Source organism: Hermetia illucens, chromosome 1 (assembly GCF_905115235.1).
Source record: "Hermetia illucens chromosome 1, iHerIll2.2.curated.20191125, whole genome shotgun sequence".
Lineage (NCBI taxonomy): Eukaryota > Metazoa > Arthropoda > Insecta > Diptera > Stratiomyidae > Hermetia > Hermetia illucens.
The window spans coordinates 57,084,328-57,108,460 of record NC_051849.1 but is presented as its reverse complement, the minus strand read 5'-3'; the positions used below and the strand labels follow the sequence as shown (position 1 = coordinate 57,108,460).

Here is a 24,133-nt window from a genome sequence, read left to right as displayed (position 1 = left end):
TGACCTTGTTGTCTTTTCCGCAAATAAAGACAGGCCTTACTTTAAGTCTGCTCAGCTCCTGACTCCCCTTCCCTTAATAATCAGGAGCTTTTCACTGGAAATGAAATGGGAAACAAAACAATCATATTTCGTGCGAATACGGTCGGCCATTTTCGAATAAAGTTCACGTGACAGGCAGATATCTTATGCTGTTATTTTATTGGGGGTGGAATCGTGAAATTTCTGTGGGGCTAGATAATCGCTCTTTTTTATCCTGCGTATTTTATGACCGAATTTTCTTCATAACATGAGTCGAAGCACAGCATCGTAATTCTAAAAGGGATGGACTCTCCCAGACAATCTCATAGCGTCATTTTTGCTATTCCCGGAAAAGCCTACCTTCTCCGCCACGTATTTCTAATGCGATGCACCCTGCTGTCCTAAGACGGCGAATTACAATGCAAGGCAGTCATTAGTGGTTACGACGAAACGGCTTCAATTTATTGTTGGTATCGAGGAATCTTCATTTCCAAATTTTAGACAGACAGCGAAGGAAGATCTAGTGCTCTTATTGTGTCGGGTAACATGGAGCTCGATACCACCAGGAACAACACTACAAAGATAGACAAATTGATCAGCGCTCTTGGTGTTCTACCCGTTAAGGCAGACAGGAAGAGTGCGATGAGCAGTCAGACTGAAAACCTTGGTTTTGTTAGTATTTATTTTCAGTCCGACTCTGTTGTCATTTGGCTAAGGCCTCTGTGAATTAAAGTTCTCCACGTCCTCTTGGCAAGGCAGCATAGAGAACGTCATCGATAACAAAGGGGAATAGTATCGGTGATAGAATCTTGTCTGACTTCACTTTGAATTTCAAATTCCTCACAAATTTTACTTCGATGCAACCCGTGACACTGCGCTATCATATATTGCTCTGATAATACGAGGATCAGTCAATTTTTAATGATTTTTCTGAGTACAAAATAATATCCAAACACAGAACGTACACAAATATCTTTATGACATCAGGGAGCACGTCGATATTTTCAGGATCAAAAACAAGCAGGCGGAAAAAATTGAAAGAAAGAATTCTTATTGGGGATTAATAACGAGTAGGTGCCGAATATGATGCAATTTTCATTGTAGCTCGTTATTGAGAGACTACGACAAGGCAGACGTTTCCATTGAGTTTTATTTCAATACTTTCGAAATGATTTTATATATCTGAGATTCTAAGACTGAAATTGAATTTCGAAGGGATGCTTTAGAAAGATTTTATTGGATTAAAATCTGCAATGGATTCAAGTGGAACTTCCTACCCAATTATTGCCGTTAAAGCTAACTGTCCTTCAAACGAAATTTAATCATGGAAGTGCTTTATTATTTTGGCCTCTAATTTCTCAAAGATTTCTGGCTTTTATTTGAGTTCGGGGTGTGACTATTGTTTACAATTTCGGATCGAAGTTATGGGACTTTTTGTGCTGTTTGGCCCTGAACCCCACGAACTCCTTTGTTTTGGCGTTTGCCAGATGACCAGACCAACTCAGTTATGGCAAGGCGATTTTTTCTGGCACCTATTAAGTGCTCGGTGTATTTATTAAAAGATTCAATTGCTTTTGGATTTAAAGTGTACACTTTACAAGCAATCGTATGTGCCGTCGAATTACAATGAACACTGTAAAACCATTTCTATCCGGATCTATGTGAATGTGTGCACGTAGAACAATAGGACATAACATAAACCAAAGATTCAATTCAATTTCTCCTTGTTCGTCCAAGCGTGTGCTGCTGGTTTGAATGGTAAGGAATTCTAATGATAGTCTTTACCTTCAGAGAACGCAAATTTCATATCTTCTCCGCAATATACCTTTTGGTTTTAAATAAATTTGAATATCGGGTTTGTTTTCTATATGCTGTTTCTATTAATGGGATAGTCTCATATAGATCAAGGAAGTTATTTTTGAATGGATTGGGGAAGCAGAATCACTAGGGCACTACCAATATATACAGCAGAAATGAAAGAAGGATAAAAAAATATTCGTACAATAGCAAAGAACACTTTACACTTACCGGAAGAACAACCAGCCTGAGATCAAACCTTCATCAGACTTACGTGGTGGTTTTTGCATGATATCTAAATCTGGTGGATTGAAACCTAAAGCTGTAGCTGGCAAACCGTCAGTGACCTAGAACGGGGAAAAGATAAAAAATTATACTTATTTTACTTGTCCGAAATCAAAATTCAGTATAGTTTTAAAGTTGAGAGTTAATCTGTATTTTAAGCTATTGAATTATCTGTCCCTGAAAACATTGCGAAATATAAATCTAAAGAAAAGTGAAACTCACCAAGTTGACCCACAACAGTTGTACTGGAATCAAAGCTTCTGGAAGACCAAGGGCAGCAGTCAAGAAAATAGATACGACTTCACCAATATTGGATGAAATCAAATAACGGATGAATTGTTTCATGTTGTTGTAAATAGCGCGACCTTCTTCAACAGCGGATACAATTGATGAGAAGTTATCATCAGCCAACACCATCTCTGATGCAGATTTGGCGACAGCAGTACCCGAACCCATAGCAATACCAATTTCAGCCTTTTTCAATGCAGGCGCATCGTTGACACCATCACCAGTCATAGCTGAGATTTCATTCATGCTTTGCAAATATTCAACAATCTTTGATTTGTGAGCAGGTTCGACGCGTGAGAAGAGACGGGCACGGGCGCAAGCAACCTTCTGTTCGCCGGGTGATAGATCATCGAATTCACGTCCAGAGAATGATTTGCCAGTAGTATCTTCATCCTCTCCGAATACACCAATACGTCGGCAAATGGCTTCGGCGGTAGCCTTGTTATCACCAGTGATTACAATTACACGAATACCAGCTGCACGGCAGCGAACAATTGAGTCAAAGACTTCCTTACGTGGGGGATCCAACATACCGACGACACCGATGAAGGTTAGGTTGATTTCATATGTGTAGAATTTGGTTGAGTCTCCCAAGTCCATATCTTCAGGTTTCATTGGATTATCACCGGTGGCAAGAGCCAAGCAACGGAGAGTATCACGACCGGTACCGTATTGACGAGTGAGATCCAAGATACGATTCTTCAAGGTGTTGGTCAATGGGACCTTTGAGGTTCCGACACGGGCGTGTGTACAACGTTCCAATACACCTTCTGGAGCGCCCTTGACGAACAATTTCGGTCCATTTCCAAGACGTGAAGGTTTGGTTGGGGAACAATATGAAGACATGGATTTACGATCTCTGCTGAATTCCAAGGTGAATTCTTTCTTCCATTTGGTTTCAATTTCTTGTCGTACTACAATAGCTGTTGATCGCCTATCCAATCCAGTCTTGGGTACATTGAACGGGTTCAATTTCTCAGCAAGTACAATGAGTGCAGTCTCGGTAGCTTCACCGACTTTTTCAAAGGCCTGTTTAAATTCATTAAAATCGATTGCAGAGTCATTGCACATAACGCAGATGGTGCCAATTTCTTGCATAACTTCGAAATCGGATGCTTTAACTTTTGAACCGTTCAAGAAAACTTCACCAATTGGTTCATAGGTTGAGCCGGTCATTTCGAATTCAAGGAAGCTGCTATCGCTACCTTCAATCTTATCGAAGACAAACATACGTGAAACGGACATTTGATTTGTAGTCAACGTTCCTGTCTTATCAGAGCAGATGACCGAGGTACAACCGAGAGTTTCGACGGACGGCAGTGAACGTACAATAGCGTTCTTCTTGGCCATACGGCGTGTACCTAAGGCGAGACAAGTGGTAATGACAGCTGGTAGACCTTCTGGGATAGCAGCTACAGCCAACGCGACAGCGATCTTGAAATAGTAGATAGCACCTTTAATCCAGGAGCCACCGTGAGCTGGATCATTGAAGTGACCAATATTAATGGCCCATACAGCGACGCAAATAATCGAAATAACTTTTGACAATTGTTCACCGAATTCATCAAGTTTTTGTTGCAATGGTGTCTTAATTTCTTCTGTTTCTGACATTTCAGTACGGATCTTACCAATGGCAGTATTCAAACCGGTGCCAATAACAACACCACGTGCCTTACCAGCAGCTACATTTGTACCTGAGAATAGAATATTCTTTTTGTCTTGATTCACAGCACGTGGATCGGGAATAGGATCTGTATGTTTTATCACAGAAACAGATTCACCGGTCAAGATGGACTGATCAATTCTCAATGTGGTGGAATAGATTTTTGTTAATCTGATATCAGCTGGAATCTTATCACCGACTGACACTTCAACTAGATCACCGGGTACAATTTCTTTCGCCCGAACTTTTTGTACACCGGATTTGTCACCTCGTATGACTTTACCCATTTCGGGTTCATATTCTTTAAGTGCTTCAATAGCTGATTCGGCATTTCTTTCCTGAAATTATAGAGAAGCAAAGGAAATCGTCAGATTACGCTCTTTCAGTGTTGTGTAAAGTTTGAAAATCAATTTCTTACCTGCCACACACCTACAACTGCATTTGCAATCAAAATAAGTAAAATAACTAAAGGTTCTACGAACGCTGTAAATGTATCTTCATGCTCTTCAAAAAGAGCTAATACCTGGAATTATAACAAGATTTGAATGTTAGAAATCGTATTTAGATTGATGTTGGGGAATAGTTTATTTCGAGTGGATGCATATCAGTGAGGCAATTTAACATAGGACAGGAGGACTGAATAATGAATGACATGAATAAAATGTCATGCGTCTATTTTCCTAATTGGCTCGTTATTTAAAATAATTACTTAAGTCAGGTTTATTTACAAAATGTAACAAAAATGGAATGCTATTCAGTGAAACACTTGCTACGATACTTTCCGAATTATTGAATGAAGTTAGCACGACTTCGCTTTGGTGAGTGTTAATTTTTACAACAGTTCAGGAGCTGAAAGTCTTTGAAAATGGTTTCATTGTGAGGCTTCGGAGGATCTGAGATTCACGAGTACGGGATTGAACCGAGTACTAAAGAAGCCACTACCCCATATACGAAATCGAAGGAGGCCTTAGCTTTAATTAGTACTTTCAGAGATTTCCCCAGTGGGCGATATACACTCAGACTTGAATTTTTAATGTAACAAATTTTTGCTTATCTGAAGCAAAATGATGAGCAAGTTGAGAAGAATATTTCATTTTATTGGGTAAAATTATATTGTTGAAAAATGGTTATATAATATTCGGCGAACTAACTGTCCCCTTCATTAGTGTGATCTCTCTCTCTCTCTCTTTGAGCTAGAAATAATCCAACCTCTCTCTGGAAGAGGAGACCACACTGATGAAAAAGACAGTTGGTTCCCGAAACAGAGTATATCTGATGTTCAACAATACAATTTTAGCCAAAAAAAGAAGAAGCCTGAAGATGTTAGTAGGATCGCATTCATAGTGGAAGGTGCACCATTTTCCCCTTCTAGCCTCCCTTTTGCTTTTATTGATATCTCACTGCTCAATCTTGAAGATTGACGCCGGGGGGAAAAGATGATAATAGACCCCATAACCCCAGGTAGTTTTGCTGGCTGTCAAATTCACCACGATTCCTTAACTGATGTTATGGTTGCGCCTTTCTCCCCCTTCTCAACTGAATTTCCCCTAACACCATCTTCCGGAGAGGTTCCTCGAGAGGCGACTCCATTCTTCAGATATCAAGTTAATAGTTTGATAGTTGGTATTCTCAACGCCAGTCAGAAGAATTTCTTTTAAATTCGCATGTTCACCCAGAAGTCGAAAAGTGTCTGGCGGGTAGATTACTTTAATGTCAGAGACATATAAAAATCGATCGATGGGCGGCAACCCTTCGTTCCTAGTATATTTCGATCTACATCAATCTGTCACGTATATAATCGGAGATTAGGGCGATGCGTTTCCGAGTGGTGGCTATAGCAACAGGCATGCCAACCGTGCTTAAGTAAGCGGAGTCCTCCTGTGGACGTGTTGAAAGACGACGCTTGGGCAGCGATTTCATGAACCCGGAAGCGTCATCCTACCCTCGGTTATAATAGAAAACCCATTCATTTTGAAGTATAAGATTAACTCCCAAGTTTCACTTGAGAGAGAACCTAGCCGATTGAGGAGAAACTATCTCCGAGTTGTTTTTAGTTCATGGATCACTCATTTTGAGCAGAAGTGCTTCGCGCAAGTGTAGTTGTGTATCTAATGAATTGATCCTGTTTTGAACGGGATCGTCAATTGCTTTTTCCAAAATGATCGGTGGGTTGGCTACCCCAATGCCAATACCGGAAACGGACGAAATTTTGTAATTATAAAAAATGCATTACATGATTCGATCTTGGTTCTGGAATATTAGATAGCTCGAAAAATTCCAAAAGCGATTCGCGAGGACTTATTTTCTCTTGTTTGGAATCACTGGAGGAGATGAGGAATGGAACGATTACTTCCGTATTCCCAGTAATAGTTCATGTTCATCCGTTTTTTCTCCCTATAGAGAAGAACTGAACTGAATTTTGTTAGTAATTAAGAGTGAGGAATGTCAAAATGGCGTTTTTCACATCTGCGAGAATTCTATAATAGCTCAAAAAATAGTAATGAACCGATCAATATGAAATTTGTGGGTCTAAAATGGCTAAGAATATGAACCAACATTTGGGATATCATCTTTTTAAGGGCGCCTCTTTTGCGTTATTTGTAAAAAATGGTGAAAATTTAAATTTTGGTTACTTTCACCTGCATTGAAGTTCGTATTCTTAGAAAATAAGTTAATAATGTAAAATTAAAAGCCTTTTGATTTCAAATCAAACTTGGAGTCACTAAAAGTGCTGCAGTTGGAGAACTTTAGTTATGACCTTTAGTGGAATAACGGCGCGCAACTTTTTTATTCTTAGCTCAAATTTTTCACAAATTCTTGAAAGTTGCTCAGGAATATGACTAATATAATGTCCAAATTTAGTTGATTTCCGGTTCTTTTACTAAGAAAAAACTCCAAAAATATACGTGAAAATAGGCCTTCTAACAATTTTCATGCAAATGAAGATCTAAAATCGGGAGGTGTTTTCGTTTCTTGCCCTTCAATTTAGCGCTTGAGAACGCCATCAGCGGAATGCTCTTACCCACCACCAGAAACGCTATTTATTAATCCTACTTAAATTATTACTCGCTCTTCTTTGATCGAAATGATCCAATATCTTTGTGTTTAATAGCTTAAAGTCTATAGGATTATTTTTTGCGGGGAAGTTGATATCAAAAAAAGCTTTTCCACCAAGCAGATCATCCAATCATTTTAATTGAGGGACTATAACCCTCATCTCAAAGACCTAAAAGTTCGTGAAAAAGGTGCAACGAAACCAATATTTTTTAAAGCAATTAAAAATGTTCTCAATTAATTTTATTTGCATAAAACTCCCAATTAAATTTGTTCCCAGGTAACAACTTAAATGAATCAAACCATGACTGTGTCCTTGAACCGTATCAAGAAAATATCTCCACAGTAATTCGCGGAAAAGCATGGAGCGTAGATAGAAGATAAAATTGTTTTCCTCACTTCTCAAGGGATGTGGCTTGGCAGGAAATTTTCTGAGTTCGTGAAAGAATAAGATTCTTAAGGGAAAACTAAACTGAATTGCTTCCCTGATAATCTGAGATGGGAAAAATGTATGATTTCGTAGGTGGGACTATACTTTTACTGAATTTTAAATATTTTATTGTAGATTGCTGAATTGTTGAGAAGATATTTTCCTTGATATTACTTTATGAAAACTTTATTTGTGGATAAGAGCCAAATCGACTTCCTTAGAAAATCGGATAGAGATAGTATCTGTGCCAAACTAATCTCTTATATGTGAGATATCAATTACTTAACTTTATTTAAGCTTGTTCATGCAAGTTTCAATATATCCAGGAAAGAAGAAGTTATTAACAATAGGGAGCTCGAACCAACCATTATATTGTTTTTACTTCCCAGTCATCATATGTCCACAAATTTCTTTCTATCCACCCCTTTTGTGAAATATCTCTTGAAACCATTTTCAACATATCAAAGAGTGACATATCCTTGGAAGTTTTATCAAGGAGTCCTTGTTTTTGAATTCAAGTTCCAGGATGCTTTACTATCGATTCAAACTGAAAACTTGATCGCTTTGGAACATGAGGCGAGAAACTGTTCCCAGAAGTTTTGCCCTTCAAGAATTTCTTGAATTGCTTCACTAAAGTTGGAAAGTGGGTAATGATTTTCTTTGAAAAGGTAAGAAGCAAAATTCAATTTTAGCATTTCTAATTTTCCTTTGATATTATTTTAAGATATAGTAAAATTAATGATATGCCCTACGCACCCAAATAAAACCTCAAGGACAAGGACACTATCTGAAACACATACTATTTTTAGTCTCGTACATAATATCTAATTTTACCCAATGTCAACTTTTGTGTTGACCAATGTCAACTTGCTCATTCGTCAATTCGATTTTCAATGTCATTGAAAATCAATACTTTTGTTTAAAAAGTTTGCAAGCGGCCATAAAACTGTAAGCCTTATACTCTTGGAAATTCAAAACAATTTCCCAGAAATCAACTTAAAATTTGAGAAAGAAATTAACGTCATTTACGCAGCATCACCACATCATTGTAATGACAACATTTCAGGAAAACCAAAATATTTTAAAAGACTTTCTTAAATAACAGAAGCACCGAGAGGCGTCTCATCTAAAAATAATATAATCGAAAGAATTTCAACGTTATGTTCGAAGACATCATGAAAATGTGAAGTCGAAAAAAAAAGAAAAAAAATACAACTTTTTTCCTGAAAATTCCCAGGTCCTCTAAATACTATTATACTAGTAGTCAGCATTGTTATGTAATCTGTTGGGGAAAAAAGACTTTGACGAGTGGTAGCAAGTGTGATGAGTAAAATTCATCAGTGGTCGACAGAGTGGAAAATAAAAATTTTCTCGTACATCACATCATATTCCGGGCTTGTAGCCGTGTGCTCATAAATACTGGCTCACAAGTGAAAGATGAAAATGAAGCGAAAGAAAAAAAGATGAATAAATGCTTCTGGTTGACGCGAATGGCCTGTATTTATAGAAACTGCCATTTAGGTTGGTATGCTAAACGTTTCAAATATCTTTGGCATAGATGACCGGAAAATGTTGGATAGGAAAAAAAGGATAGTGGAAATCGATTTAAAGAGGTTCGATATGATTGCACATCTTATGATACTTACAAAAGATATAATAGCGGCTAACAGCAAGATCTTAACAAGCAGATCATCAAATTGTTCTAAGACTAATTGCCAAATGGACTTTCCTGGAAGAAGAAAAAAGGATTATTTAGATTATATATTAGAAATTAATTAAGAATAAACTTCAATAAATATAATTCCTATGAAGAGAGTCCAGTGAACAGTTTTAAAGACTAGATACTAATTGTGGGAAAGACACATATTTTTTAAACACTTTTGAATAGACCCCCTACTCCCATTCTTTGGTGAAACCTGTTCTTTCCTAGATCAGGTAAACGACCTAACAGTCACTAGAAGTTAATTTCGTAATTAATGTTATGCACATCAAACCGATAATTTAAAGCTGACTTTGATTCTGAATAATCTCGAAATTACATTTAATCCTTTCCGTCATTCGTCCGAAATCATTTCGGGAAAATAGAAGACATTTTAAGGAATCTCTTAATCCTTCATTATTCAATCTGAAATTGCTAATAAAATTCGTACTCGGAAGGTACGAAATAGGCACAATGTGATATGTTGAGGACTTTATTGACTAAACTTGATAATGCAATATTTTATTGGCAAGGGAAGTTCGTCCATAGTCCTCTAATCCTAGGAAATTTGCTTTAAGGTATCTTTTCTTGGAGGAAAAATTTGTAATTTGACATTTCCTCCTAATAAAGTCTTATATCAGGATATTTATCTGATAACTTCAATAATTGGGTGTTAAGGAACACCGAAGACACAAGACACATGCGTCGTCGTTATTCTCTCCCCACTTATACGACTCGAGGAGCAGGACCCCGTTATTGAGTTTAATTCAACTAGCAGGGTTTACTGTTTATAATACAATTATCTAATCTTCGAATCAAACCAATAACTTTCCCATTTTTAAGTCCTGGTGAGTGAGCGCATGACAAAGTATTTCCCAACCAAGCGTTGCCAGTATTTCCTGCACTTTTTCCAGAAAACTTTTAACCCGAAAATTTGGTAGAAATGTTTTACGATGAATCCACATATGCAGTGAATACAGTGGAATCCCGATAATTCGTACATCGATTATTCGTATTTTTGGGTAATTCGTACAAATTTGCCAGTCCGCGGAGTTAATTTTCTTCATTTTACAATTTCAATATTTCATACCAATTCGTCAGTCCCCAGTCCGTTGACCATGCCATTTATCGGGATTCTGTTGCAACACCATTCTTCATTTTTTCGCCAAATATAGCCAAGTGGGGTAACAAACAAAAAATCCCAATTAGTACTTCTCCAAAGAAGTCTTAATTATGACACCAGTTGTAAAAGGGCGTAATGGGCGGGTCAAACAAGATGTTGCAAATAAATTCCAAGAATTTGGTCATAAATCGGAAACAGATAACTTCGTGTTATTGGTAAACATGTCTGAAAAGAGGGAAACCTTCCTTTAGGTTCAGTTGCAATATGAAGTCGAGAGCACATTACAAACAACGTGTTGTCACCCAATTTTTAGCAAAATCTTGCGATAATACTCCGAAGCTTTACATTTAATATACGAGAGCATTTTGAAAATGCGAATGTTCCACTGAGAGAAGCGGTTCAACGTAAACCAATAGATGATTATGCGCGTGAAGAGCTCCTGTCTTCTCCCATACCCACGACCGTCTGCGCGGACTGATCATGTCTGACCGGCGTCTGGGAATTTGTACACTGTCTGACGAGTTAAACATCAACAAAGAATCTGCTCAAAAGATATATGAGAATTTGAACATTCAAAATATTTGCGCAAAGATGGTGCTGAAACTTTTCATCCAAGAACAAAAATCAGAACGACGATAGAGATTGGATGAATTAGGTAGTCACCGGAAATGAGAGCTGAATATTTGAACCCCCGAGACTTGTAAACAAAGTCAGAAGCGGGTGACAAATGGTAGGGAGCGGCCAATGAAAGTAGGGAGGTGATAGTCTCAACTGAAGTTATCGTTTTTTTTTTTCGATATTCGCGGTAGAATTCATTACGAATATGTTTCTGCCAGACAGATAGTGATTGAACGGTTCTATTTTGGCGTCCTGGAGCAATTGCGAGCAAAAATCTTCAGTGTGCGGCCCTAATTCGGAAAGAACGACTAGATCCTGTACCAAGACAATGTGCCGTCACATTCTTCGTTCCTATCGGAAGAGTTTTTGACGAAAAAAGGCGTCCCAACGTTGTCGTGTCCACCTTATAGCCTCCCAAAGGAAATTCTTGGGAACTCACAATGGCGGCGTACAGGAGTTCAAGCTCAATCCTCAGAAACTACCCTACCAAAATATTTGGAAAGAAATGATGATGCCCGTTATAACGTCTAGGTCCCGAAATAACCTTCAACCGATATATACTCAAATAACGTTAACAATCGTAAATCATTGTATCTTGAAAATTCACGAAGAACTCCCTTAAATTCTTCCTAGAAGTACATAATATTGGAAAGTCTGCCGAAAATCCAACTATTGATAACAAAGTTATAGCAGGCCAAAATTATCTTTTACTGCACCTATGTATGATATGTGGGATTTTAGTGGCACCTCAAAGCGAATAGTCTAAAATATCGAATGTATATATACTATGAACGTAAAAAGAGAAAGAATGGATGGGCGGGCACTGAAGGATTCCTCAAAGTGAGCTTCCGGTTTCTGACTTGTTTTATGTTCCCGACTTTTTGGAAGGAATCAATTCACAGTACTAGAAAATATTTGCTGTCAAGTTTCAAGTTTTTCTGAATAAACCAATTTTCATTGTTTCTCTTCTCTTGTGGGGAAATGGCCTGCCGAACAGTATTTCGTAGGTGGTTTTTCGGTTTTGCTACTGTTATTGAGGCACCTACTTTTTCATCGTATGAACCTTTTACATGGCTTCAAATGCATAGAGACGCTTTTTGTATCACATTTAATTGATTTGCGAGTTGCTCCTTAATTTGTACTTTTGAACTTTCCCAATGGTTTGAATTTGTGTCCCGCATTAAACGTGTTAATTGCTATTAATCAAATTATGATTTCGCATCTTCTTCGGCTTGATCATATCATTACAACCCTAGTGATAATTTATGTTTTAAGGTTGGGATTGAACACACAACTTGGCGGTGAGAAATGCCGAATTCATTTTGGATACTCGCTAAGCAAAAACATAGCACGTTTGTGTTGTTGTAAACCCGATTTATTTTAGTAGCGAAGCGGTGAATCCTGTACTGGAATTTGTTTGTGGAGCAGCGGAATGAATGAAGGCAGAAGACTTTCAAGGAGGTTTGTTAATATTAAATGCTCTGAATTGCTGATATTTCATTCTTGAGCAATATTTTGCATAAACCTCTTCTTTGAACTGCGACTAGTCATATTAAAGTGATTTTTCCCTAAAATCTGGGTCAAGTTCTTCATCTGGTTTGTTAACTATTTGTTGAAGTAATTGTCAATACAATAACATATGGTAGTACGGTATACGAAACTACCAAAGCTACTTGGCGAACTTCAGTCGTCACTTAAATTTGTTCAAAGAAGATATACCGGCGAAAGGTGTGAAATGTGAACGGTGACGTAAGCGTCTGAAAATTGTATTGATACGTTCCAGCGAAGCGATTCCGTAAAATATTTGGGCCATTACAAAAGGATGGTTTTTATATCAGTGGGTCTTTTACTTTCTGTTTCTCGTTGGCGACTGTCATGTCCCATATATCGCTTGCGATTTTGTTTATCCAGCGTTAGAAGCCTCTTGTTTGATTTGGCATGACTTAAGTCTTCAATTTCGCTGTTTTTCGGTCCAAAGGTTCACTTCAATACTTTCCTTTTAAATGTTGGTAGAAGATCTTTATTAGCAATTGTCTTTGTTCATGCTGTATACATTTGTGTCAGGGTATCGAAGGCGGTTATTTCCAATTGAAACCCTAATACCTCCAGAGACTTGGATTTACTCTGGTCTACTTTTAGGCTTACTCCTATGGCTACTTTTTTATGGGCCAGAACATGACGTTGAGGTCTCAACATATTATAGTCTGTCGTCCACAAAATTGACTAGGATAGAAGCTACTTCGGCTCGTATGTTAGTTTAAAGTTCGGCAATGGTCTCCGGCTTGGTAGCTTAAATTTTATTTTTTAAATAATCCAGAGTCCAGGAGAGTCCGAAACATCATCGATACAAGATCTCCAAGTTAGAGCTAGCGCTGGAAGAACGTCGTCGCTCATCTTTTTGAAAATAGAAATTAATCAAACTGTGGCAAGCAACTTTGAAGAGAAATGGTCCGCTGATAGTTTTTAAGCACACTCCAGCGCGAACAATTTTTCTATATTGCAAGCGACGTGATCTTGCTTCATAATTGTCTTGTTATACTGCGCATGTTTAATTCCTGAGATCGATGATGATATGACACTTCCAGATTATTGGTAACATTTTCTCTTCGTTGGAGTATCGCTGCGGCGGACTCTAATTTAAAGAGATTATTCAGCAAACTACGAATTGTGTTGTTTAAAGGCGGGATATTGCTGACGATAAAGCCCGCCCAGCTTTCACATTTGAAAGATTATTTTCAATGTAAAGCGCTGTTAAAATTTCAGTGCTTTCCTTTGAACTACATTAACACAGCTAAAATGGCACTGAACTTTAGAATTTCAAAAACAATTGAAAAATGTCAGAGTTACTTAATGCTGAAATATCGGCGGTGTATAGACCAAAAATTTGGTCTATATTAAAAAACACATGTTAATCAGGAAGTATGGCTTACGCATAAGTTCCTAGTCTGTTGCTAATGACTTTTGATAGCACTTTGCAGAAGTATTTCACTTTATCGCCTTTCTTGTTGCTATGCTCCTGGTTGTTATGTAATATAGGTTCGGCATTATATTCTTTTGGTATCTCTTCTTTATGCAAAATTCTCTGAATCAGTTGGCGCCTCAGTTACGGGAGTTTAAAACTGGTATTTTTCAACAGGTAAACTGCAATGATAGTTTTTCCAATTGTTATGTTTCAGCGGCTATAAAAGTTACCAGTGACATCCAGGTGTCAACACATTCAGTAAGCCTTGTCATTTCATCATGAATCACACTTGCCGAATGTGTGGAAATTATTCTCGAAATTGCTGCTCATTGTAGATACGGCACGTTAATTTCGTGGTGAGTTCGGTTCCAATGATGACTTTATTGCGCAGGCAATTCGCCGCACTGAGGAAAAGTTTGACTGTGGGTCCACTCTCTCTATTGGACCTTGAACTACGATCCAGAGGGGACCGATGGGAACTGAAGAAAACACAGCCGCCGATCAGCAGAATTGGGCTTCGCTAGAGAGGGAAACCCTGCTTATTTTGCCAAAAACTGAAGCCAGGCAGACAATATGTTTGGGCGGCGGAAATCTTTGCTGGAAATTCGGTTTTCGCGGGAAAATCATCCTCTAGAACGGGTCCCATTTTTAGTTGAGCGGCATGTAAGCAAGCAAAATTATTGGAGCGATCATAATCCACACATCGACATCAATTCCAATACTAAAATATTAGTTTGGTGCGATTTATGGGATGGTGGCATCATGGGACCTTTTTTCTTCCGAAATGAAGAAAGAGACACCGTTGCCATCAATTGTCATCATAGAGTAATGTTATCAGACTTTCCGGGTCTAGAGCTCGACGACGCTGATATATCCGGGCTGAGTTTCCTACAAGACGGCGCTAGATGACACAAGCGATGCAACGTTCAAAATTGTGTAGGAAAAACCTGGCGACTGGGTCATCTTGCGGGGAGTGTTTACCAATTGGCTGCCGCGATCATGCAACTTGATACTCCTCAATTATTTTCTTTGTGGTTTGCGGTAGTAAGCCAATCATTTTGGCGAGATAGAATCTAGAATTCGAGGCGCTGTCATATTGGACTGAATAATCAAAAATTTGGCCGACCGGTCGCGTTCTTTGTGGTACATTGGCTAGTAATGTCCTCTGAGTCAAGTGTTCGCTCAAACTCTATCTATTCTTTAATTCGTCATATATGTATTGGAGAGTCGCAGGCGTGGTATTTTTATCATATAATGGTCACTATCATAATTTGGTGTTTTTAGGCTCCATAATCCATTACTCAAGATCTTCGCATTAAAAAGCACGTGGTGATCTACACATCACTGCCGTATGTGCCTTTATGGGTTTCCTTATGACGGAAGGCTATGCTATCACTATACCTGTACTAGTGCAATGTGAAGCGGTTGAACACATTTGTTAGATTTTTGATGATGAAGTAAAATTTTCTTGGCGGCGATTATAGGATTCAAATTGCACCAGGTATACCCCAGCGTGTTATAAAATTCTTTTCTCGCTGCTTCTTTCGTATAGTTGGCAAATATCATTGTGATATCCTTTGACTTTTTGCATACAAAATCTCCCATTGATGGAGTAGAAATCTATAATTTTGCTGTTCATTCTCCTTTTAATTTAAAGGCCACTTCCCATCTGTCCTGTCTTGGTTTAATCTTCACTGTAGTCAAGTATAACATTTTTCTTCCTATCTCTTCCTATCTTCGTTTCAGATTTATCGAACTATTTTGAACAAGTGCTGAGGACAAGGATGACCCAAAAAGTAGTCAAGGGGGTGGGAGGACACTATCGATGTAGGTAGGAAGTAGGTACTCAATTAATTGAAATGGAGGACAAAATCGCAGACTACATACGAATATTTATATTTTCCGCATAATCCTATGCGGAATCCCACCATTTTCTTTTGCTTCTATGCTAATTATGATTCCCACATCGTGACCAACGTCCTAGATACTAGATTTTTGAGATGGATTGTTTGTTTCTAATTTTCCAGCAAACATTTGGTATTTCTGCGTTGTTTATAAATTTGATGCTGTTTGGTTTTCCCTTTTGTTTCATTCTGTATCAGATTCACATGTATATTTTTTGGTTCTTGTATAGTTTTTTCTTCTTCTTTAGCCTTCTTTAGGCTTGTCTTGACCGGGTTCACTATTTATCTCGATCTTAAGCTTGATCCGCATGGAACGGAGTTTTCAAATTATCGTCTAGCGTTCGTGTCCAATTAACTTGGATGTTCACACTAATCTTAGCTAATGAACTATCCATAACTACTCGACGATGAATGTAAGGCCACATAGATCGCGAATATCCTCTTTGTAGTCTATCTCTTTCTAGGAAGGCCTGAGGTAGTCAATATTTTCACCAATAAAGATGAAAAAGGCGCAATGGAAAAGCTAAAATTTCCACTTATTATAGATAAACAATTTTGAATACAGCGCAAAAATCCATTAAATGATCCTGGAAGTAGTACTAAAAACTAATCATTATACGGCAGATGAGTCTATACCCCATAGCTTTCATATTACTTGGTTCACACTTCAATCCTCTACGCTTTTGCATAAACAATATTTTCATCCTTAAAACATCACATTTTCACAATACCTTTCATCTTTGTAAATGTTTCAAATAATATATTTACGCCGAATTATCGATCGCAAAATATCAAAGAAGAAAATTACATTTGTTTATAAAATTAAGGTAGATACTCTAGCAAACTCATAAATGCATCTCTCCAAATTTCCATCATGTATCTGTCTTTCATATTCGTCAGGGAAAAATATGAAATGTTCATAAATTTATGAAAACCAGACTCTCTTCATTGAAAGTTATTATCAATTAATTTATATATATTTCCAGACATTTGATGTTTTTTTTTATTTTTTATAAAAAATGCACTTGATTGACAATCAATGGAAGTGGCTTTCAACGATAGTCACATGGAAACTTACCTTCTTCGGTTGGAAGCTCTGTAATTGAAAGAAAGGTAAGAAATATGATTAGAATTATCATAAAAAAAAATTAGCAAAGATACAAATAAATTTTATCACTAAAAATGTAGCAAGAAACGACAGTAAATTTACACTAAATAAGCTATTTGTAATATTCTTGACTAGAAAATTCACAACGTTCCACGTACTATTAAGAATTTTATCACGTTTGTAACACGAGTGTATTAATAAGTTTTCAATGGTGCTCAATTAGACGTTAAGCATCATCTACTACACAAGTTGATAGTGGTCATAAATTACGCAATCAATGACGTCAATTCTCACCTGCCTGCATACTGAGCTGAGTATAGGTAAACTGATGTTTAATTGCAGAAAAACAGATGTTGAATTTATCAAATCACGAACACTATAACGAATAGTTATAGTTTGTGCTTTGGTGTTGGAGAAGGTTACCTCCAATATTTGTAATAACAAAATCTGATCGTAAAGTGTATAATTTGATGTTGCAAGTCAAAGTCTGTAATTTCATTGATTTGATTTCATAGCTAACAGCGAAATTCTGAATAGTTTTATCCTCACTCTCGATATTGAGCGTCATAAATTTTGTCCGATTACAAGCGGAGACCCTTATTATTTTCAGTATGGTAGCCATAACTTGTGGCGTCGTGGAAGTTGTCCTAGACAATATCGTAACGTCCTTGAACCCATAGAACCTTCAAGAGGCCAATTTAGATAGAGAAAGGATGGCTGTTAACATAATTATTGAGTTCGTTCATATACGAAAGTGTTTATGTTACGTTGGGACTTTCCGAGAGCACGTCTATTGACCTATCTAACATTTCCAGCCTTGTCGCCTTCATCATGTTGTTATTAAATAGCTCATTGGAAGCCTGTTCATCAAGATAAAGGTCCAATTTTTCCCTTTTCACAATATTTTTTTCGGAGAAGCGTAATTGGAAATCAACTGCCTTATGTTCTCGGGAAGAATTGATTAATTATAGTAGTGTTTATCTGAATAGTAGATCATTATCTTTTCTATGATGTTGTTAACGCAGTATTACAACCTCATAACAATTCAGTGAAGATATTTATCCTCTTTATACAAAACCAGGTCAATGCACTATGGGGATGGTAGATAAGAAATTATTTTCCCATGAAAAGCAGATTAGAGATTTCGTATTTCCACGTGAGAGAAACTTTTCCAACTTTCTTCACGTTGTTTGGAAAAGTTTTTAGAATTAAAGAGATTTCCAACCAAAAGCCGATGCAATTTTGTTGTTGTTGAATTGTGGTCGTGGGCTAAGTGGCTTTTTGTTCTCAAATCAAACCATTATTTTGGTATTTTCGATGAGAATAAAAGCATCGCTTACAGAAGGAGCAGTAGCCGGTGAATCTCGACGGCAAGGCGTGATATTCCATTCAAGCGCTTATAATATTTCCTTTATGGGGTTTGTAATCGAAATATTGCTATGCTAAGAAACCATTTTTGCGTGACACGCAACATAAATACTTAGTTTCGATGTCGATAATAGCTTTGTTGGCTTCTATCGCAGGCAATATTTTTGGGATATTGTTGTGTATAAAGGTTATGGTGTCATAAAGAAAAGTGCGTTGATCGTTTGAACAGTAGTTCACACATGAAAAATATCTCCCTCTTATGAAGCTATAACAAACATTATTTTCGAATGGCCTAACGCTTCCTCGTGTTTGAAAAGTTCGTTTTCTTAACTCCTCCCTGAAACTCTTTAAATTCTTTTGGTAAAAATTTAATTATATGGTATTCTTTACTCAATGACATTGTTGTCAGAGTATTGATATAATTGGAACAACTGGATGTAAAGTTTCGAAATTGCTAATTCAATTCGAAAACTTTGGAGTGCAGAATATGTATAAAGTTTTAAATCGCAATTTTGTTGGTATAGTCTATGAAAAAAAACAAAGTGAACATTTTTATTCAATAAATATAAGGTCTCGATTAGCACTTTCTGAAGCCAGTCTTAGTTTTGATATTTGCTGGCGGCGGGGAGTGCGGGGGGTCAAAAATGATCATTTCTTTTACGGACCCATTCTCAGAAACTACCCAACCGAAAAATCTAAAAAAATCGAGAAGCTGCTACTATAGGGTGCCTAGGCTCCGAAATACCCTACATACCGATATCTGTTAATAATAAAAACATAATAAATAAAAAATTTTAAAAAAAGTTAATAATAGTACATTACTATATTTTTTAGCAATTGGCTGCGAAACCCTCCTTAAGTTCATCCCAGCACCGAGCACGAATGTAGCCTACAGCATAGAGCATGATTCTACCAAATTTCGTGGAAATCGCGTTATTAGTAACAAAGTTGTGATAGGTCAAAGCTGTCGCTTCTTTGCAAATTCAACGCTGAATGCCAATATCACTTGAAAGTGGATATTTTCATATAATATATGCACATATTATATGATACGTACTAATGGGACAAATGCACACTCAAATCTATTTATAAAAGAAATACACAAAACCTTTCATGCTTGAAGCATCAAGCTTCCGACTACTCGACTTGTTATGCATATTGACTGAAAGTGTTTTTTATTGCTACGGAAGATTGATGTGTGGACTTTTTGTACCCAATTGCAGAATCGACAATATGGATTTTTGCCGATTCTTGCAAACAGAACAATTGAATAAAAGTCGGAACGAGCGTACGGAAAAGGTCTGCCTTAGCTTCTAGGCTAAGCATATAAGTCATCAGTTGGTTTCTAGTTGATTTTGAAGTCTTTTGAAATAGAGTTCTTGGTTGGTAGGGAAGGCCTAGGAACTCCAGTTGCGAGGGAAGGGTAATTTTTCACTTTCGTCCGATAGACATCTTGGGCTCATCAGTCGGGGTTCTAGAACACCAGTTGGATTTGACCCGATGTTAAGGATAGCATATTTGTTTAACAACGGATTTTGGTTATATAAAAGTAGAAGCAATGAATAAAGAGCAATCTTCTAGATTAAGTTTATCTTTTAATTGGCCAGGAATAGCGACGACAACGTACGGAGTAAAGTCCAGATGAGACTGGACACTAACATTGGTACACGTTTAAACTAGAGATCTAGCAACCTTAAATGTACTAATTGGATTTCGAGATCGAAAATTGGAGAAGAATATGGCATCCAAATATATATTTTAATTGGATAACTTATAGAGGGAAGCCAAATAACGCATTCCGGGGAAGAAAACCGAGCATTATGAATTATGCGCTAGTGGAGATGTTTAGTTGAATGATTGAAGGATATCGGTGAATCGATTATCGATTAAATGCTTGAAAATTGACGATGGACAGCTAGAGAAATCAAAAAAAGGTTAACGTCCGCATTGGTTTCTGGCAATATGCTTCCGAGAAGCTTATACACTTTTGACACTGTTCTGTGCTACGTTGGCCTAGGAGGGCCCACCTGGTTGACATCCTGAGACAGTAGCTTCCATTGCATGTCATAAACTTCAGTGTCGCCTTTTCTCAATGTACGACCTATCGACTGTTACTGTGCCCATCCGCCTTCTAATTGACACATTCACCGATACCTGCTTCGTATGCTGAAGTTATTTTGTTTTATTCGATATTCCTGGTCAGAGTACTCTGATGACATCACGTGGTGGTCCCTTTCCAGATACTACCAGGTACATATGTATATGATAGCGGAGCAGAAAGAACATTGGCGCACTGAAAATTGGAGCATAACAATGATTTTTTTTTTGCATCACGACAGTACCCCCGTATATCCAGTTTTGTGCCAAAAAATATATGACTGTTTTTGTTCACATTCCTTAGTGGCTAGGACTGATTCTTTGTGAGTTTTGCTTCGATTCCAAAATGGGAAGACATCAAAGCCATTTTGTTATTAAGCTTAAAAACCATTTCAACGGGAGATTTACGGGACTGCTTCGGGAAATGAAAGCCAACAGCCAAAAAACAGGCTGGAAAAATCAGAAAATATTTTTTCTTGTATTGGGTTGTGTGGGTATTTAAGTTCCATCAATGTATCTGTTTTTCTCTCTAATTTTTCAAATTTCCAAAAAAGAGAAAAACAAAATTTCGGATTGTCACGTCCCCTAAGTTTCATAATTAATATGTTTGATGTTGTGCTATTGTGATAAGCCGATAGTCGCGAGATTAAAGGTGTGTTTAGAATTGAAACTCGCAACATGAGACTGAGAGATTGATGCTCAGCCGCCTCGGCCATTGATCTTGGTCATGTGTGTACTTCCTATTTCCATGGGCAAACTTGCAAAGCCGTCTAACGCTTCCACTACTATCTATGTGAGTGAGAATATCTAATTTGAATGTAAATGTCTAGTTTTTATGCGGTACAATCATTGCAGAGCCACGATTCAATATTTTATTAGGAAAGAAAAAAATATTTTTTAGTCCATGACGTCTGTGACACTGCATAAGCTCTGCTTAGATTCAGGTGCCAAATACGCAACGCAGAAATGTCATATAACGAAATGATTATTTGCTTTTACGATCTGTTTATCTATTGGATCATAGCCGGATATTCCATCGCAAATACTTCTTTAACTATCTAAGCTGATATTCAACTCCACTGCTCTCCACCAATCATTTTTACACAAGCCATAATGCAATTTTTGGCAATTTTTCCCAGAAAAAAATTGTTTATTTTTGAAACTCTGCTCAGAGAATTCATATAGTCTCATAAAAGTAGTACTTAATGTTTGTCTGCGAGAAAAATACTAGAAAGTTCTTGGATTGGCTTTTGTTATTCAAAAACAAAATTAAAATCTCATTATTTACACTTTTTTTTCGAATCGTTACAATTGCATTTATTTATTTATTCAGACGAGTTTACTCGTTTGGAAATATTTTGCATCCATTAAAAACACTTTCATTTTAGTTTTTATTGTGCAGCGATAAAAAAAGTTTGGTTTGATTTTATGTAGTTTTCTATTATTTTTAGTCAACATTTATACCAGGATCTTGTGTGGACTATTTTCAGGACTATATTTATTTTGTAGATTGTAATAAAGGTGAGTTCGTATCGTCAGGTGAAAGAAAATTAAAAATAAAAATGTGTTCTCTTTTCTTAAGAATGCTACTCCATATTTCCAAGAATATCTCTTTTTAGTGTAACTTCCTTTTCTATAAAAAAACCCGTTGCCCATGTGCTTTTCTTTCGCATAAAACTGAGAATGAATATGGTTACAATTTGCCAACTATGTATTCAATTGTAGTATATACTCGATACCAGCACACTTATCTAACTTCGAGTGCGATTATACTCAGTTTTCGCCTAGTTTTACTAATGGCCTAGAATAACAAATATGTAGACTCCAAGCCTATTTACAGATATGGCTAAATGTGATATCAATAGAGTAGTGGATTTTCAAGTGAATAAACCAAAGATAAGAATATTTTTTACGATTATATGATGAAATCATGAAAAAATAAAAAAATCTGGACCGAGATGAGTGAATATATGGAGATGGTTTAGGGTAACATCAATTCCTATTTATTTATTCGATTTTTGCTTGTTTTTTCAATGAATCGTAAAGGAAGCAGAAATGTTGAAAGATTATTGCCAGGAGTAATTTTGAGAAAAGCTGTTGTTATATTTAGTATTATATTGTTTTGGAGAGTTTTCTTTATTTATACTATTTTTAAATTAGATTAGAATTTCGACTAATGTTTCTGCAATAACAAATATGTAGTTATGTTCGAAACTAATTTGGGGATCCGGAAACTTGAGAAGAATACGATGCGATTGAGAAAACTAATCACAAATAACAAAACTTACTATGAGAAGCACAAAAAAAATTCTTTAGACAGATCTAAACAACAATCGTATACATAAATGGGGAGAAGAAAGATTCATAAAATTCTTTATTATCTTGATCTCGTAAACGAGATATTGGAAAGCCAATCATATAAAAATATTTCTCTACGAAAATACGAAATTGCATAAATTTTTGTATATAAAAATCTAATCGAAGTAAATTTAATGCAGGCAGCAAATCAAACTAGATAGCATCTAATCTGTATCCGAGGCTAATATACGATAATGCTGAGATTCGAATCCAGTACAGGAATTCTGAGTAATTAAATAACCAAAATTGGTCCAAATTTTTATGTCGAAAAACACGTGAAGTAAGCAACACAAATATCTGAGCTCGTGAAAGGCTTTATGATAAGAAATTTTGTGTTCAAAGTTTAGGGTACTAGAGCGCTATCTGCTGGTGAATAATATGAAAGCTTTCATAGTTTAAAATCTTTGTTTCATTATCACATAGGCAGATTCTCTTGAAATGGTATTCACAACGCAATGTTATACATATTTCTAATTCAGCACTTATGTAGTTACAGTAATAAATACGACCACCGGAAATCGACCTCTTGATACAATTATACAATTAGGGCGACATGGAGATAATCGGGAATGATTCAATAGACTATCTCCTAAAACAGTTTGGCAACACGATGAGATATTTGACAATCAGCCCCTCGACCTCATGCTAGAGTTTCGAATTTCGGTTGTGTCATGGATGTTTAGATTCATCCTCGGCCTTGTCTCATTGTTGGGCGTATTACGTGAAGCTGAAGCACATCTTAAAATTAAAGTGCAAAAAAAGAGACAGGGTGGATATCCTATGGAACATAAGGCGAATAACATACATATATGTGAATACCTAGAGCATAGCAGAAAAAAACAGTAATCGTAATTAAAGACAAAAGGTGCAATTCATTTCGATATTATCGATTAATTCTTTTCAGTTTTTGAATAATTCAGGCATACATACCATTGCAATGAGTGACAAATAAGGCTACTGATGATTACTTGAACAGTGCTTACATCCGCCAATGCAAGAATGAGAATGATAGGACTTTTCCGATAAAGAAGTGTCATTTATACTTCTCACATATACAAAATTTCCATTCCTTTCCCTTCAAAGTTGCAACGAATGAAGAAACTTCTTGTTGTTAATCAGTATTTATTGTTGGCGCACAAATAGCTGTTTTTCATATCGAAAAAATATTGTCGCGTTTTAATTGACTAACAACCAACCAACTGATGAGAATTATATGCATAAAAGTCTATTTAGCGTTAAGTCGTTAAATATCGTGCGAATCACCATATGTTGACCTTGAATGGCGCTATATAAATAGGATCAGAGATTTCTCTCATTTCTCTGAAATCTGTGGGATAAATCTTAAATTGTGGTTAGTCACG

General features: G+C 36.8%; 1 protein-coding gene across 6 annotated transcripts in view; it reads right to left on the bottom strand.

Moving 5' to 3' along the window:
• LOC119649808 (calcium-transporting ATPase sarcoplasmic/endoplasmic reticulum type) overlaps positions 1–24,133 on the bottom strand; it is a 111,093-nt gene that overhangs the window by 17,588 nt on the left and 69,372 nt on the right. For all 6 annotated transcript variants that reach the window (XR_005249201.1, XM_038052152.1, XM_038052138.1 and 3 more), the window contains 5 exons: positions 16,920–16,937; positions 9,182–9,264; positions 4,470–4,574; positions 2,323–4,389; positions 2,047–2,162 (listed from right to left, as the gene is read on the bottom strand). Coding sequence is in view for 5 of the 6 variants with exons in the window: in XM_038052152.1 (XP_037908080.1) it covers positions 2,047–2,162; positions 2,323–4,389; positions 4,470–4,574; positions 9,182–9,264; positions 16,920–16,937 (2,389 nt within the window). In the remaining variant the exon portion in view is untranslated. The remainder of the gene's footprint in view (positions 1–2,046; positions 2,163–2,322; positions 4,390–4,469; positions 4,575–9,181; positions 9,265–16,919; positions 16,938–24,133) is intronic.